At 38.4% G+C, this 18,310-nt stretch overlaps 1 protein-coding gene across 4 annotated transcripts in view; it reads left to right on the top strand.

Annotated features, from left to right (window-relative positions):
* LOC129732083 (T-box protein H15-like) overlaps positions 1-16,515 on the top strand; it is an 83,099-nt gene extending 66,584 nt beyond the window's left edge. Inside the window, exons 4-7 of one of the 4 annotated variants that reach the window (XM_055692585.1) lie at positions 382-673; positions 14,636-14,880; positions 15,578-15,589; positions 15,716-16,515. In XM_055692585.1, coding sequence (XP_055548560.1) covers positions 382-673; positions 14,636-14,880; positions 15,578-15,589; positions 15,716-16,205 — 1,039 coding nt within the window. In that variant the 3' untranslated portion in view covers positions 16,206-16,515. The remainder of the gene's footprint in view (positions 1-381; positions 674-14,635; positions 14,881-15,577; positions 15,590-15,715) is intronic. The other 3 variants (XM_055692586.1, XM_055692587.1, XM_055692588.1) reach the window with 3 other exon arrangements.
* Positions 16,516-18,310: the final 1,795 nt, after the last annotated feature.

The raw sequence follows: 18,310 nt of genomic DNA, 5'->3' as shown, positions 1-18,310 counted from the left end.
CATTTATAACATCGTTTTGATATCGCGTCGAAGTTTGTTCGGCATCGAAAAGTTGATGTTTTGTAGCCGTTGTTTTTTTTTTCTTCACTCTCGCTGCTTCCATCATATTACCGATTCTTATCCAGCGACCGCGAACGGGACGACGGAGGGCTGCCGAGAGCCTTGGGCGCCGCGCGTCCAGAAACAACAGATCGTTATCAAAGTACACGGTGTAGTTTCATGGTTGGGCTTTTCTGTTCAAGCTTAATTAAAGAATGGAATGTTCGTTCGATCAGGTTTCACTGGCAAACTGTCGAGCTTGATTAGAAACATATTCAACAGGTGCTTCTAAGTAACTAGCAGAGGTTGTTGTTTTTTAAACATTTTTTTTTTCTATTACAGACGAATGTTTCCGACGGTACGAGTCTCCTTTTCAGGTCCACTCAGGCAGGCCAGCCCAGCCGATCGGTACGTGGTCCTGTTGGACATCGTTCCAATGGATAACCGTCGCTACCGGTATGCTTACCATAGGTCCTCCTGGTTGGTGGCAGGCAAAGCGGATCCCCCGCCACCACCCCGGCTGTATGCCCACCCGGACACTCCACTAGGGGCGGAGGCGCTACGCAAGCAGGTCATCTCCTTCGAGAAGGTTAAACTGACGAACAACGAGATGGACAAGAGCGGCCAAGTAAGTGTACGTAACAAGTCAAAGCCCTACGAGTTTTGCATGCGATATAGGTTTAGAACGTTCGTGGGTGGTGAATCTTAACCTACACAAGAGCCAAGTCCAATATGGATGCTCTCTGGCAGGTAGTTCCAAACGCCACAAATGCTAGAGCACGTGTCTGGTATCGATTTTCCTGTCGGGATATTTATATCTGTATTATTGACATTTGTTATATCGTTACACCTCTCCGATTTCGACCGTCCATCCCAGACGACATCGGGATGGCTCTATAAGTCAGTGTGTGTGTATGCGCTATCGACGATGGGTGGTATATCAATTTCATCAAATCATAATTTATAGATTGCCAACGTAACATCAGGGCTGTCGTGTCCTGCTGTGGGCGTGGGAGGAAGAACAAGTAAAGAGCGCTTATTTATTGGCCTCCGACTGACTCTTCCTAGGCATCCATGTAATGTAGCTATTTATATTGAAGCCACTGACTGACCCGGTGACTTGCGGTTATGATTCCGAACTGTTCAGTGGTGTGTCACTTTCTCGGTGTTTTCTGACTAACGAGGACCAACATAAGTATTAACCGTTCGGAGAAAAAAAATCAGTAATTACCCGATCCTGACGCAAATAAAGTATATGACAAATGCGTTAGAAATGGCCAGCAAATAATTTACTCTTCCCCCCACAACCGTCAGGGCGTCACGCAACTGCCCTGCCCGGTCGGTTGTCAGCACGTCACCAGTTCGCGGATGCCGGAAGAGTTACGATCCGCAAGGCGCGCTCCCCGGGTCGCACAGGTGCAAACTCTCCTGTGGCCGTCCGCGAAAGTGTTGATACCACGGTAAACTATTTGCGTAGAATCATTGGCCAAACCGGACCGGCGGTGGTGAATTAATTGCGGCGCGCCAATCAATGGTTTCATAATTTGGCGAATCGTCATCGACATTGGACTGAGTGATGGTCAAGACTATATTTAGGTCGTAAGCAGAAGCCATAAAAACAAAGTAGAAAATCAACTGTTGGGCCTCAAATTGAAAGTTTTGTTTATAAAAATATGTTTCCCTTCATTATCACCTTGTTATGAAACTCCGACAATTGGTCAGTTAATATTATTTCAGTGAATAAGCAAAGCTCAATTTGTAATCAAAGAGATAGAATATGCAACCCTTTGTTCATGAAACCAATTTCCATAGAGAATTCGGAAATGAAAAAACACTACTGTAGAATAAAAACATTACAGAAATCAAGAGAGAAAAATAAAATTGTAAGACGATACACTTAAATTTCTCTCGTGTTAATTTTTGAGGTTAAGTTTTAAGTGTGAATCTGTCGGTTCTATAAGTGTAGTATTTCTAATTTTATCATAACTTCATATTTTACTGTTCTAAGTTTATTTGCTTTTAAAGTAAAGTTATTTTGAATCCTAAATGCATGTTTTGTCCTTCGAGTTTTGCTTAAGTGCTTGAATTACTATAGAAAAATATCACTGTAGTTTTATCTTGATGTTATTTTCAATACCAATCAATCATTCTTTTACAAATAGACATGTTCCATAATGGAAACAGTTCGTTTTGTTCAAACCTTTTCAAATTTGAGATAAACTTTTCAAAAATATTTCCAATTTCTTGTTGCTGTCATTTTCCATTGCAGGTTTCAGAAATTTAATATTCTTTGAGGAGTAACATTCGAATTCTTAGGCGTCTTTTATTGGTTTTATACAAGAATACAGAAAGATACAAAAATGATTGGAAACAAAAATTAAAAGAAATTACTACAAGGTTTACAGCCCAAGGGGTTGTATGAAATGGTGACGTAGGACTAAATATATATATATTATATGCTGCGATAAACTGTTCATAGGAAACACTACCGTTTATATTTGATGGTCGTTATTGTAAAAATAACGATGCATGAATACTTGAAAATTTCACACTAGTAGTAGTTGTGAAAATTCTCATAACTATTATTTTAAAGCATTTATAGTTCTGAAAAGAACTGATTCTATAATCTTCAGCTCGAAATGTGTGCTACAGAACGTTGATGATCGCACCACCACCGGTAGCATTGAATATTTTGCTTGGCCACTCATAATAAAATATGGTCTCCGCTGTGCCCTCCAGTAGCTGTACAGGTCGGACTCGATTATAAACAGACTCGATTATATATTGACTCGATTATATATGATTCGATTATATACAAAATTGTATATAATCGAATCATAATTTTTTTTTTTCAATTTTAAATATAACTTACCTAAAGCAGCAATGTCGTATAGGGATCGTCCAAAAATACGTAACGCTTGGGGGAGGTAGAGATCTGACGAAACGTCGCAATCAATACTAAAAATTTTGAAGATCTATACAAAGAGCGTTACCTAGAGGAAAGAGGGGGTCGAAAATAGTTTTTATTTACGGTAAGTAATTAATGGACGTTCCCTTCAGTCCAATATGACGTAACGCAACATTTTTTGACCCAAAACGTTGGTTTTTGAGCCATAATGTTTCAAGAAAAGTAAAGCTGATCTAAAACAGAAATACTGCGAAGAAAAGTTTACAAATTATGTAACGCTCAGGAAACGAGAAAGAGTGTTGGGTTGGCAAAGTGTTGCAACCCTTACGGAAAATTTGAACAAAAAGCACGGCAAAGGGGGAAAGGAGATCAACAATAATTATTCTTGCGTTACGTTATAAATAAGCGCTTCCTTATTGATTCATAAAAGTCCGTTCAAATGTTACATAACGCAAGCAGGGCTGGGGAAATTTTTTATGCCTGGTGTGGTAAGTATTGGAAACATACTAGACAAAGTGGTGAGGGTTTTCCGGAAGTCCAATTTTTATGTAACGTTAAATTTGAATGGACCCAAACATTATTATTTCAATGGTAAGGTTGAGGTGATAGAGATTGACTCTTTTCAAATACTTATTTTTATGAAGTTGAAATCAATACTGGTGAGCAAAAATTCAAATAAATTAAAGGCAATGTTTTTAGCTAATCTACTATCTACCCAATACGCAAATCAAGTCTATGAATTATATTGGATGAAGAGGGGATTGAAATAAAATGACGAAAATGTATAGTTTCAAGTACTGTTTCGATAAAATACTGTTATGATAATTTTAATGGTTTTAATTGTTTTTATAACTTTTATTAAATTAAGCATTAGCATTTCTGGATGTAATAATTTTCTCCATTATATTTCCACGTAATTCGCGTAACATAAATTGTCTCTCCAATGGCAAACGGTTTTCTTCCGCCCAAGAGATAACTGCATCTATGCCGTACAATGCCGATTCATTTGAAACAAGTTGTCCTGAATCCTCTTCCATGTCAATTGGGGCGCATTTCATGATGAAGCATTTGCATCTTGCGTAGTAGAAAATGTGTCGTCACCATCGTAGAATGACGTGTTTGGATGCAAAATGCTGTTAACTATCTCCTCATCGTTCATGAAATCGAACTCCAAGTCCTCTTCCTGCACAGTGTTGTCTTGCTCAATTAATTGTTACTGGATTGATTTGAGGCGTTCTTTCACAACCGACAGTGGAACATCATCCTCGTCATTAAATTTCGTACCACTACACAGCATTTTCCATGATATTGATATGGAAACAGCCGGTACTGCATTCCATGCTTCAGCCACCCAAAATATAGCATCTTTGATGTTAATATGTTTAACTTTGTCATCAAATTCTCCAGGACGGACAAGAATTTAATGCATCAACTTCTGTCGGTAGTTTGATTTGACCATTTGTATAATATTTTGGTCCATCGGTTGCAGCAATGCTGTGGTATTCGGTGGCAAAAAAGTTGTACAAATCGCACCATCGGCAGTTCGAAGATCGTCAGAACTGTGATGCGCTGAACGTTTATCCAGTACTAAAAGAGCCCTAACCGGAAGTTGAGCGTTTTTCAAAAAAAATGTTACTTTGGGAACGAACTGCATAAAAAACCAGTCCTTAAAAATCTGACGCGTCATCCACGCATTCTTCGATGCCGTATAATGAACAGGGAGATCATGAATATTCTTCAAAGCTCGTGGTTGCTTTGCTTTACCAATGACCATTAGCGGGAGTTTGCATGAGCCATCTGTGTTACTGCATGGCATGAAAGTCACACGCTCCTTATTTCCTTTGCGTCCTGGTACTGATGACTCGTCCATAGATACGAATGTGGACGAAGGGGTGCATTTAAAAAATAGACCACTTTCATCAGCATTAAATATTTGACTGGGAGATAGATATTGCAGACGAACCATAGTCGAGAATATAAGCTCAATATAAGCATCAACACAGGCGGCATTATTGGATAGCTTTTCGCCAGTTATTCTTCAAAATCAGATGTTATGTCTCTTAATAAATTTGATAACGTACCAACGACTTCCTGTGAACTGTCCATCGTGGTTTAGTTGGTCATACAATTTCTTTGCTTGGATTGTCAGTAAGTCCTGGCTAACAGGCACATGACATTCACGTTTTTTCAGAAACCACAAATACAAAGCATTGTCGAGCAACGGAAATTTCGCCCTTTTGAAAGTTTTTCGCTTATCTATATAAAATATTATTCAAGTAAAATAAAAGAAAAACTATGAGCTGGATTATTTACATGAACTTTGAAAAACTTACCAATTCTGATTTGCCGTTGCGTAACTTGATCTTCGATTTTCAGTTTGTCGCTTTTTAAATGATACACAGTTGCTTCAGCGATGTTGTATTTTTGTTGTACGTCACTAACCAACAGACCTTGTTCGAGATCGTAAAGAACTTTTGCTTTTTGAGCAAAAGTTAAAACGTTTCTTCGTTTCCCGGCTTTTACGTAAGCACTTGCCATTTTTTGTTCTGAATTGCTTGATAACGCAGCACAACAATATCAAAACTAAAAGAGTAAACACACACAATACACACTGATCAAAATTTTTCTTTAGGTTTGACTGCAATCAGCCATGTTTAAAACACGCACTGCTACGGAGAAAATATTTAAAACACTACACGGCGTGTATTGCAACTTGCACTGCGTGATGTGTAAAAACGACCGTACACTCCGTGTAGTGTTTCTATGCAAAAGTGGCACCCGTGCAACACGGTGGAGTGTTCTTGCCATGGCTGACTGCAATAACATAAAGAGTAACTACGAAATCTATACATACATCAATTTTTGTAAGAAAGGTTTTTTGCAACTTTAAGGGGGTTAGTCAAAAAATTCTACTTATTTATTTAAACACAACAAAAGATGTATGCAAAATTAACAAAAAAAAAATTTTTCTGATTCGATTATACATATGTACATATATTTTTGTAAGAAAGGTTTTTGCGACTTTAAGGGGGTTAGTCACAAAAATCCTACTTATTTATTCAAAAAGAGCAAAATATTTATGCAAAATAAACAAAAAAAAATTTTTTTTCTGATTCGATTATATACAGGGTTCGATTATATACAGTGAAAATTTTTCGGAGACTGTATATAATCGAGTCCGACCTGTATTGCATTCTTTTAGCGGTTTTCATAACCAATTTCGCAAAATTGCTGTTAAAACTATAAATACTATCAGAACCTTCTGATAATCGCTATAAGTTTGCTTTACAGACAGGTGGCCCACCTTATTGAAGCAATTATAAGAATGGCAATAAAACTGCTTTAAAACCACATGGAGAGAGTACCGCATACTATAAGCAGCTGGCATTACCTCTTCAAGAGCGCAATAAGTTTGGTTGACAGCAACCGTAATAAGTTGATTTGTTGTGCCGTTCCTGCACACACACCAGAACATCACGCCACTTTTTTCAATAAGGAAATCTCCGGTCGCGGGAGAAATGTTTCACCTGTGTTGGTTATCATCGTGCAATCAATTTTATTTGATGGTGATATTGTAGAAAGATAAGGAATAAAGAGGGGTTTTTGGTAGGTTTTTTAGCTCTCAAGCATATGCACATGAAATTTTGTCGTGCATTTTGCGAACATAGGCGCTTAAAATTTATGCGCCATCAAAATAGTACGGGTTTACAAAAATGATCTCATTGTTAGCAAAAATGAATTGGATTGTTTCAGCTCAGTTTTTCAGAAAAAAAATCTAGCCGTGTTCTTCAATACAGAGATAGATCAAAATCAATTTTGGATGCTCAATTTATTTGTTAGTCAGACGACGATAGTCGAGAATTGCTCAATATTTTCGTATTTTCGTTTCAAGATCATAAAAAGTTTCAAAAATATCAATATGGCGTGGTTGATAATCAGTTGGTATCAATCGTAGCCGCAATAAGCCTAGTTCAATGATATATATGTTGTAAGGTGCGGCAAAGGTTGGATGCCTGTATTATTAGAGAAAAATATGGTAAAACCCCGGGGACCTAGACAATTTTATTTTTATGAAAAATCTGACATCACAACCACAATAATGAGGAATCAACGAGCTTTTAAATAAATAGAGAGGTGCACGAAAAATGCAACAATACATACTTAGTTTAATTGAATATTGAATATATTTCGAAATATATCAATAGTGTCTTGCCCCTACCTTATTTTTAAGGACGCATAATTTAACGACATTGAAAATTTTTTCAACCAAAACAAGACAAACTGGCGATAATATTTAAAAAAAACTACCGAACAGTACTAAGTTTGCCGTGTTAGTTTATTAGATTTTTGGAGTTCAACGTCATCAATGTTCACAAATGCGCTGCAAGATGCTCTAATACATTTTACACACATCTTACGAAGACTGCGACAGAATTCTGCATCACACTAAACCAACTAAGCCGCTTTTGTCTCACCTGTATGTATATCATTGCCTGCATATATTTGTTTACAAGTTTGACAGGTTAAAACTGGGCACTTATTACAATTTTATGAGATATTTTTCATAGCCAACTAGTAGTTTTTTAGATTTTGAATGACCGCAATAAAACTGGTTTCTATGTTATATGACAGCAAGCTGGAGTGGTTTTATGGGGCAATAGATAGTAATAGCCGGTTTTATTGTAAGTTTTATTAGAGTTTTATTGACAGCTATCAGTGTTCATTACGACTTGCTATTTTTGGCAACGGGTTCAACCGCCAAAAAACCGCTGGTAATATTCATTGCTGTGATAAAACCGTTAGAAAACCAAGTAGCTATAGAATTGTTACTTGGGATCAGTTGACCTATTGGCACGGGGAGACTTGCCCAATTTATTTTTTGACACTGCTATACAGGATATCACAGCAGGCAGTTGGTGTTCACTCATGAAGTCTGTATCACTGCCGCTCATGGCAAGTCCGTCCCAAATGCATTGTTGTCAATTTTGAGTTTATATATGGAATCATTTCCTTTTTATATCTACTTTCGATAAAACAAATATTTTTGAATACTTCGTTCTGAGGAACTATGAAAAAAATAGCAAGTCGGTTTGTCCCATAACAAAAGTGATCGCAAGTCGGTTCCATTGCAAAAATCTTCGCAATTTAACCCCACAACCAATAATGATTATGAAAAATGCGATATTTACCACAACTCGTGGTCTTCAGGTTTTGAATTGGATGTACCAAGTGATATTCGATAGGAGGTTTGATTGAATTTTACGCGTTATACATCGTGTGGCTCTAGCTGATAGTACAATGTTTTCTTCAAGACAAATTTTCCACCAGTAGCTTCTTTCAGCTGTTGTTTGTTGACAGTGAACGCTTTAGGTGTGTCACTGTATTGTTAGTTAAGGCATTGTTTAGTTAATACTACTTTTCGTATTTTATACGTATTTTATGTAAAGACGTGGGTAAGAATTATTCAATTATTGTCGTGAATTTCGTTTTGAAGAATTCGTCAGTCATATCAAATACTTTGGTACGCTTCTTGAGCAGGTATAAGACGAAGCAAATATTGGCTGTTTTTGGTACGGATTTTATTTTGTGCAAATAAAATTCGTAAGAAAAATAACAAATATTTGCTTCATATAATGTCCGCTTTAGCTGTTTTTTAACGGAGCAAACACTTTCCTAAGCTATAGGTGTTCTTTCATATTTGCTTTCACTGATAGGTACCTGGAAGCTGTCCGCCGTCACGAACGTGTGACCGCTCTCAGGAAAATTTAGAACAAGTTCCTACTCCTAAACTGATTTTGAATTTATCAGCAGTAACAAATGTAAAAACAAAATCTAATTTTAATTTGAGCGGCGCAGTTGGTACATTGTGTTATACTTCTAAAATCTTGTTTAATATAGCACGAGAGACGGTCATTTATGAATTGATTAGCGATGGATTCATTCCAAACTCAAGCTATACCACCGCCATCGATTTGCAGTAGTTTGTTTTTCATCACCGGACGTAGCTGGCTATGGGACTGACTTGCTATCAATCTGGCTACGTACCGTAAAAGTAGTCGCATGTGAGTCCCAGCTTATGATTTTCAACAAATTTTAATCAAATTTATGTGTGAATGCAAGTTTTATGATGCAAAAGTGTTAGATTTTCATTGCAGTATTAAATTCTGTTGATGGTCTTAATTGAAAAAGCATTTGAGTGCAAAATTTCACCTAAAGCGTTACAATTTTTAATTGCTGTTTTCTCATCAGCACTAAAATGCAAATGGGACGAAATTACCATGAGCGGCAGATCAGGCGTGCTCGCATGTGATTGATATACTCTTCGTGAAAATTCGACCTTGGAACTTTTATGAAATTTTCACTATTTAACAATTAAGTGATCGAGATAACTGAAGAATCACAAAATTGTCCATCATTTTATCAATCCAATGATATATTGATTATTGTGATCCATCATGTTGTTACATCAGTATTACTGAAATCTTTCATTCCAACGTCACACCTTGGTTTTAGTTTTCTGCAGAATGTATCTCGATGTACACTAAGGTTGCTTTTTCCACGTTTTTTTTACGCGGTTTTTTTTACGCGGCTTTTTTTACCCGTTTTTTTGTACGCGGCACGTATTCCCCGCTTAAAAAGCGATTTTAGTGTAGTGCGGTTAGACGTAGTCCTACGTCATAATAGACATGAAAACCTGAGACTATAAAATTAGGTTTATGTGGATACTTATCGACTGTGACGTACAACTCGGGGGAGGATTTTCGGCTATTCAGTCTATTTAGAGCAGCTAAACGATGTTTCGCTTCTACTATCCGACGTTTCGATGATTTATTTCATTTTTTTCGAGGATTCTGGAATTATCTATACATAAATTGCATGTTGTGTTTGACTTACAGAGGCTATATCGTTTGTTGTTAATGTATGTATGCATGTAGTAATATTTGTCCTAATCTGTTTTCCTTACTAAAATGGCGTCAATTCTAACTATTGTCAAGATATATTATAAATTGAGCTTATTTGGATTATTATTTTAACACTACTCACTATAATTTGTTATAACTTCATTTTCGCTATGTCTGTTTAAACTATTTATTTGTTACCGGGTGAAAAAACGGGTCAGTACGGTTCAATTTGGCTTAAGCGTTCTATTTTAGCGTTGGTTTATCGTTTGCTTTGCTATCTGTACACTGTGTTGGTGTGTGGCAACTATGTTAGCTGATTTGACGTTTATGGATGAATGTATAACAGTTTTATTTAGCTGTGTTTTTAAGTGTGTGTATTACTCCTGCATATATCGAATTGAGTCCCTGTGTGTCTGTACGTTTGTTTATGCTGTTTTCGGTTGTCATAATATGGCATACTTCTAAGTACGGTAGTGACTGTTGTTTCTTATGTTTATCTAGGATTTTGGTGTGGTTCAAGTCGAACCGATGGTTTAACGTTATGCTGTGATTCATTAGTGCGGTTTTCTCCTTCAGTGTGGCTATTTGTGTATCCGTGTAATCAGTGTCAGTGGTGGTGGCTGTTTTTTCTGCTAATAACTTGTCCAGTGCATTGTAGTGTGTTTTATGTCCACTAATTCTCGTTTTTAGTTTGTTTGTTGTCATTCCAATATAGCATGCTTCGCAGTTTATGCAAGGTATGCTGTAGATGACGTTGCTTTGGAAGTCGTTGGTTACGGGATCTTTAACTTTGGTGAAAAGTTTACCTACGGTATTTATGTTATGTGTTGCCAGTCGTATGTTGGGGTATTCTTTTTTCAGGTGCTTGTCTATTTTATGAGACAAGTTCGGTATGTATGTTATAGAGCGGTAAGTATTTTCCAGGTTTTGCGAGTTGTTCGGCAGTGGTTCAGCGATGTTATTGTGTTGTTGTTTCCGGTTTATAAGTCTGCGCCGTAGACCTTTCGGGTAGCTATTGAGATTGAGTCGTTTGTCGATGATTGCATTAATTTCTGCATCTTCCAGGTTTGTAGACAGGCGTTGTACTCTGTTGATGAAATTCGTTGCAACATTGATTTTTTGGTGCAACGGGTGTTGCGAATTGTAGTTGAGGAATCTTCCACTTGCGATAGGTTTCATGTACCATTCTGTTTTAATCTGTTGGTCGTCGGTTCGGATGAGGAGCATATCAAGAAATGGAATACGCTTATCTATTTCTAGCTCGTTTGTAAACTGTATGTGCGGGTTGTGGTTATTGAAAATGTCCATAACCTGTTGTATTTTGTCAGGGGGGATCGACATCAATAAATCGTCCACATATTTCCAAATGAATGGTGGTTTAAAATCTAGTATTCGTACTACGGAATCCAGTAGATTTTCCATTACTAGGTCGGCTAGCGCTGGGGACAAAGGGTTCCCCATGGCAGTTCCGAAGATCTGTTGGTAGTGCTGATTATTATAACGGAAGTAGCTCGAGTCTATACAAAATTCAACTATTTCTAAGAACAAATCCAAGTTAATGTTGGTATTTTGCTTGATTTGATTCCAGTTGTTGATTATGTCGTGCATAACAAGGTCTTTGGGTATTGACGTGAATAGGGATGTTACGTCCAAGGATATTAAAATATATCCTGGAGGCAAGGTCATTTTGTTCAGCAATTCGCAGCACGCGAACGAGTTTTTGATATTGTGTTGGCTATGTATCGAACTATGGATTATTTTACTGACGAATTTGGATAATTGATATGATGGGGCTGTCATGTTTGGTACTACCGGGCGTAACGGAAGTCCTGTTTTGTGTGCTTCTGGTTGACCATATATTCTGGGGCAAACTGCGTTGTGGATAGATAGTTTTGAAGCTGTTTTTCTGTCTATTAATTTAAGTGTGAGTAGGCGTTGTACGAAGTTGTTATTTTTTTGTTGGAAACCTGATGTTGGATCACGTGGTACGCGTTGGTATGTATGTTCATTGTCTAGAAGCTGTAGCATTTTAGTTTGGTAATCTTACATTGGCATAAGTACTGTTTTGTTTCCTTTGTCTGATTTTAATACGTATATGTCCGGGTTGTTTTTTAAAAAATTCTTAACTATTCTTATAGCATTTTTATAAAATCTATGGTTATCGTCATTCGGGGAACTATGTTTATTGTGGTGGATATGGTTCAAAATTAGGTAAAATAAAATTAAACGTCAGAAATGTCCAAACTTTTATCGCTGTCTTAAATGTCAAATATCGCAGAAATGATTCTCGCTGTTAGAAATGGTGACATGGTGACAACGCTGAGACCTTTAATAAACAAATCGCTTTGACACGTTAGTGGTTTTATTCTGGCGTCATATACTTTTGGTTGCGTAAAAATGCTTTATTTTGTGCCTAATAATCGTGCGAGAAATAACACTTTTCTTTTATCATTCAAAGAAAACGGCAGCTTAAGTTCATCGAGAATGTGAAGCTGAAGTGCATCGAGAGTTAAAAAAAATGAAATGCAATGTTGGTGACTATCCATGTAGGGGAGGGGCCAAAACGTTTGAAGACGCTAAATTGGAAGAATTACTCAATAATATCGTGCCGTGTCAATTATACTATTATTGATTAAAAAAAATACTCGATAAAGCTCAATTGCAAACGCAGAAACGGCTTGCGTATATACTAGAAGTTACTCGCCAAGCCATTCCCCTGCGATTTCATGATCACTTAAAATAGAGCTGCATTTAAATCATAAAAACAGCGAGAACGCACCCAAGATTAAAAGTGTAGAAAACGTGTAAAATAACAGAAATGTCATCAATACCGAAAGACCACCGAGTCGAACGGTAAAAAGCTAAAAATTCGAAAAATCACATATATCAAAAGTTCCAAAATAGATGCTTTTTCAGTTAAAACAGTAGTTCTTGCATTATTGAACGTGAGTCATGCCTATAAAAATCAGAAAGTTTAACGTCGTTCATGATTCATTCAATTGAAAATATTCTGTGCGACTCGAATATGCATAAACTTTGATCTCAAAAATTATTGATGCCCCGAAGAACATAACGCAATGTGATTCATATCCTAATAGTCCGCATTGTTACAACATCATATCTCGCTTCCAAACCATCTGACGCACAGGCCATATGAAGAACCGTGATCCAAAGCCAAGTGTATAAGCAACCGAAGCAAATGAATCCTAATTTTATGTTTATTTCGGCAAGCTAACACATTCTCACCTTCGATTTCGCCTTTTCCAATATCAGCAGCCCATCACATCTTGTCTAATCCCCAAAGTAGGTGCAAAGAAACAAATTTTATTGACTTCCATTTACTAGCAACCGGTTTCCGGTTCCGAACGCTGGTGTAGTAGCCCTGCTATGTACTTCGGGCTCTACCTATTTACAACGAAAAATGGTGCAGAATAGCACCAGTATCTCCGGTAAAATCTTTTCAACAAATGATTAAAGTGGTTTAATGCTTACGTTTGTGGGTACTGTAGATCAACAGGCCTTCAGGTCTCTGCACTGAGCCTTTTACAACTTTCGGCTTGAAAACGGTAACCAAGCGCCATTACACCCGCTGTGTGTTCCGCTGAAAGAGTGCCCATAAGTTGATGCTTCGTACCTAATTTATCAACCTAACACCTCACTGCCGTGAGCCATTTGCATGCTAAAAATCGGCACCACGTTGGCGCACACTGCAGAACTTTATCGTCGCCATTGTCGACGCCACTGACTGCTGATGGCTTCCTGGCTGCCACCACCACTACCTTTATCCTGATCCCTGTTGCACCTCCACCCAATTAAGTCACGTTCCAAGTTCCAAGGCACCAACACTGCCGGATGTGGAAACTTGGTGAAGACATGCGCTTCACCACCCTTGAAACAGGACCAGCGCGCAAGCAAGGAGACGAATCTTTCTCGGTGTTTTTGTCCTATCGCTCTAGCCTTGCCGTGACGGTACCAACACAAACGCCGCCACCACCACCGCCGGTGGGGTTGGGGAAAGCTGGTGACGGCGGTTACCATGGTAGCGTACAGCTTCCGCTCTGTTACATACAACTTAGTCCTACAACAACAACAGGAAAAAAATACGAGCTAAATAAGAAGAAGCAAAACTGCCAAGCTGTTCCTCATAGCCGACGACAAATCGATTCCGTTTCTTAACGAACATTCTCGCAGCCCATTTCCTCGCTTGTTGGCAAATTTAGAACGAGAAGAGTTTATTGGCTGCCGTAGCGGTGGCGTGCTTTTCGAAGACATTGACAGTACATAGAAAGGTTTATTTTCGATATCTGTTTAATTAGGAGTCGGGTTGGGTTGTGTTTTCGCCAGCTAGTCAAACGGCCGGTAGTTGGTTGGATTTGAGCGGAAGAGAATATTTCGAGGAAGGGCATTGTAAAATTAAATGAGATTTTCACAAGCAACCTTGAGCTCAACGGCGGAATGTTTTCTTGCTGAAGTATGTCTAAAAATAGATTTGATGATAGCCGGGTTCAAGCTTATTCCAGAGGTGGAACAAAAAATAATGTTTCTGATGAGAGCGTTAGAAAATAACTAAGCAAATACAATTGATGACTCGTAAATTGCATTGCAACATTTCATGAATAACTTAGATTAACAGAGCGTTGATGAAATATATAGTTCAATTCAATAAAATTTCATGGCTATGGTTCTGATAAGTACATAACTAAAATTCTTGTTTTATTATATTTTATCAATGTTATAGTTTAGAGCTGAAAATAATTAACTCTCTGTTTTTTCTCTTCCCCTGCAGATTGTCCTCAATTCAATGCACCGCTACCAACCCCGAATTCATCTGGTTCGCCTGGGGCCAGGCCAGCAGGTCCCGTCCTGCCCGCGGGAACTGCTGGACGTTGACCACAAAACGTTCGTCTATCCGGAAACGGTGTTCACGGCTGTGACCGCCTACCAGAATCAACTCATCACCAAGCTGAAGATTGATTCCAACCCATTCGCCAAGGGATTCCGGGACTCGTCCCGACTGACGGACTTTGACAGGTAAGTTTCAGAAAAAAAAAACTTTTGTTTTTTCTCTTCGCCGGCCCGCCGATAATATTAGCTGTGGACAGACGCACACACACACACACGCGCAGCCCCATTTTCGATTCCGAGTAGCCGTGGCCCATACGATGATTTATGATATGTTGAGATGTTAACTTAATTACATTAAACTAGCAATTTATTACGCGCGTTTTCTCGGATTTTCGAAGAACAAAGCCCAAAAAGCCGCCGCCGACACAGCGATTTAGTTTCGGTGCTCTCTTTCCCTGCGCACTGCTGTCTCTCATCATCACAGTGCGCCTCGAGCTGGCAACAACTCGCGAAGTAACAGGTTATAGCCGCACACACTGCCTATCATCGAAGAGTTAATTTGGTCCGATCGATCCGGGCCGAGATGTGCGCCGAAAGGCGTCTCGCAGAATCCACGCCCCGTTTTTGATTGCCGGCTTCTAATTAACGGGTGCTGACTCTCGGTGATTAATGGTCGTCCCTGTCTCGCGGGTTTCGCGGCGCGGGTGCCGAAAAGCAAAAGGCTTCTTTTGTTGTTGTTGAAAAGCTGTGTAAAAAGTTAACTTTCCGTGATTGGCTTTCTCGGATTCATTTATCGATTTGTTTGTCTATCTCGGCGGGTGGAGCTGTTGCAACACGTTTTTAATTAAATTTATTTCAAATTTTGTTTTCTGTTTTATTTCAGTTTCCCAAGCATGTGAGTATGGCATTTCAGTTACGCAAGAAGGTTCATTAGTTCGAGGCTTAGATTAACACATGATAAAATCAACTCGATTTTTTTTCAACCCAAATCATTAAATGTCATTTTTGTTTTTTTTCGCAGGGATCCTATGGATGCTCTTTTGCTCGAGCAACACCTCCGAGCTCCGTTACGTCTTTTCCACGATCCTCTGCTAGCGCAATTCGCCGTCGGCCCAAGCCAGGATATGGATGGAGCCCAAGCGGCGCTGATCGAGAAGGCGCGTCAGCATTTGCAGATGTGGGGTCGATCGCCGTACAGTGATCTGCTGCTGCCACAAATTTACCAGCGGCCCCCGCAAATGAATCTGGGAAGCCTCTGGCAAAGCCAGTGGGCTCCCCAGATTCCGCCATCATTCCTTCAGAATGCTGCAGCAGCAGCCGTTGCCGTTTCGCAGGCGTCCACGCCGCCACCTCCACCGGTTTCGACACCGTCCAGTTCCGGTTCACCGTCGCCGTCGGAAATGCGGGCGAAACACTTCGCCCGTTTCAGTCCCTACCAGCTGCCGCCTCAACATTCGATACCCCCAAGCCACACCCATCCGTCTCCTTCGGCCCGAAGTCCTTCCAACTAGATGGTGGGGTGAAAATTGGAGCGAGAAAAACTTGCGTTTTTTTCTGTACAGTTGTAAATATACCACAGCGTCGGTAAACCGTTATTTATTTGCTTGCACGAAAAATTTTGTTAAACATTGTTGATTCCATCGCTGAAGTGTAACTTGCATCGAATATAGATTTTTTTCATAGTGTAGCTAAATACAAACCAGTGTAATGTATGAAAATTAAACCTAGGAGTGTTCGGTCCTGTCACTTCACTCACAGGTCTAAGTGAATCAAACGAATTTGTCAATTGTAAATGAATATGCAATAAATTCCACATGAGTTCGACAGCAGCGCGATTGTTTGATGTTCCAAGCAAGTCCGAAAGCTCTTTATGAAATTCTTCATACATTTTTAAATGGGTTCGTCGTCTTATCAGTTATATGTTTCTCAATCAGTCTAAAAAAAATTCGATCTATCTTTAGATTTAGAAATATTAAAATGATAGCTGTAAAATCCAATTGGATTAAGATGATTTGAGTACCTACCTACCAAAAAGATGTTTTCAGCTCAAGTAGTGCATTAGATTGTGTTAAATATTGAAAATAAAGAGTTTTTGCATAGTTCAACAAGATTTTTTCAATTTACGGCAAATTTGATACCCAAAAGTTAAATATATGTTGCTTTTAAATCCTGGGAAATAGCTTGCATAAAAGATTTTTGGATAATCATGAGAAAAATCACTATGTAAAAAGTTGAACACGGCGTAACAAAAAGTGGCTCAAGCTTAAATTTTGCCTGCGTATTTCAATTACCAAATTGAGTGTTTCCCACGGTTGAAGATTTTTTTTCATACACAAGGGCAAAACTCTTTTTATGTTAAAATATCAAAAAGAGTTCGCTTGAACTGAACCAGCAGTAACCTCTCAGAATTCAATGAAAAGTGTGTTTAGTTTGAAAAATGTTTTACTTTGTCAAATAATAAGACCCAAAACTACATGGTAAGAATTTTATTTTTTAATTAAATTCAGATTCTACGTGCCAAAATATTTGTAACAAAATATTAAACATGGCAATTCATAGGTTTCCACAAACCTCTAAACTAAAGCATGCGTCGTTTTGGATTCGGAAATATTGTTGGTTTACAGCGCAGCGCCCCTAGTGGTCGGATTTGAAATGTTTTGACGGCTATTTGTTTGGAAACTCTTCGCCCTTCACCTCGACACGTGAAGAAATTGTGCTGAATGGAAGACGGAAGTAGGAAACTAATTCGGCACACTTACCTTGAGAGCCCGACATGGTCCGCTCTGAAAATCGCATAAATATTTAAGTTTTCCAAATCAACTGTGTAATGTGCTCAAACGTTTCCGAAAACGGATAACCGTGACCAAGAAGAATAAGAGTAAGTGTCATAGTGAAACATACGATCGGCAACTGAACTTAGGGTAAGGCATTGAGGGTAATCAAAAAAAAAAACATGACTCTCCGTTCAGGATATAATCAAAACAATATGATGCTTACAGAATCTGTTGACGAGGAGGCTACCGTTTTTTTTGTGCCTGTAAGCAACCCAATAAAATGCTTATGGGTCATTCCATACGAAGTGTACATGCCACTTGGACACGACCATCACAGATTTTGCTCAAAGTTGGGGGAATTATTCATCTACTGTCTCTTTGTAAAAATCCTAATGTTGGTGTCGATTGGAATACCCCTCGCTCTGTAAGACCCCCCTCTTTATTGCAAAGTCACGCATTTTTTCTTAAAAATCTCTTTTTTCTTTTTCTTACAATTCATAGATGTAAAATGTTGGAAAAATACTGACAGACGATTATTGAAGAAAATAAACCAAAGAATCCAGAAAAAATGTAACTTTTGACCAGAAGTGTTGCCAGATAAATTATTTTTGTATTTGAAAACAAAATTTACATTTTTAGGCAAATGCAGCCATTTTTATTTAAAATTTGTTTATTTCATCGTATTCCTGGAAAATTTCACGCAAGAAACAACCATCACCCCGAGGTAATATGAGCGAATCTCGAGATAATTACGAAATAGTTGTAAATTTCATTATTAATTTATTTTATAATTTATAAACGTAAGACACCCGAAAAATATAGATAGATGGATTTTGAAGAAA

The sequence above is a fragment of the Wyeomyia smithii genome, chromosome 3 (assembly GCF_029784165.1).
Source record: "Wyeomyia smithii strain HCP4-BCI-WySm-NY-G18 chromosome 3, ASM2978416v1, whole genome shotgun sequence".
Classification (NCBI taxonomy): Eukaryota; Metazoa; Arthropoda; class Insecta; order Diptera; family Culicidae; genus Wyeomyia; species Wyeomyia smithii.
The sequence above is the reverse complement of the archived record's forward strand: the minus strand, read 5'-3'. Positions and strand labels throughout refer to the sequence as shown.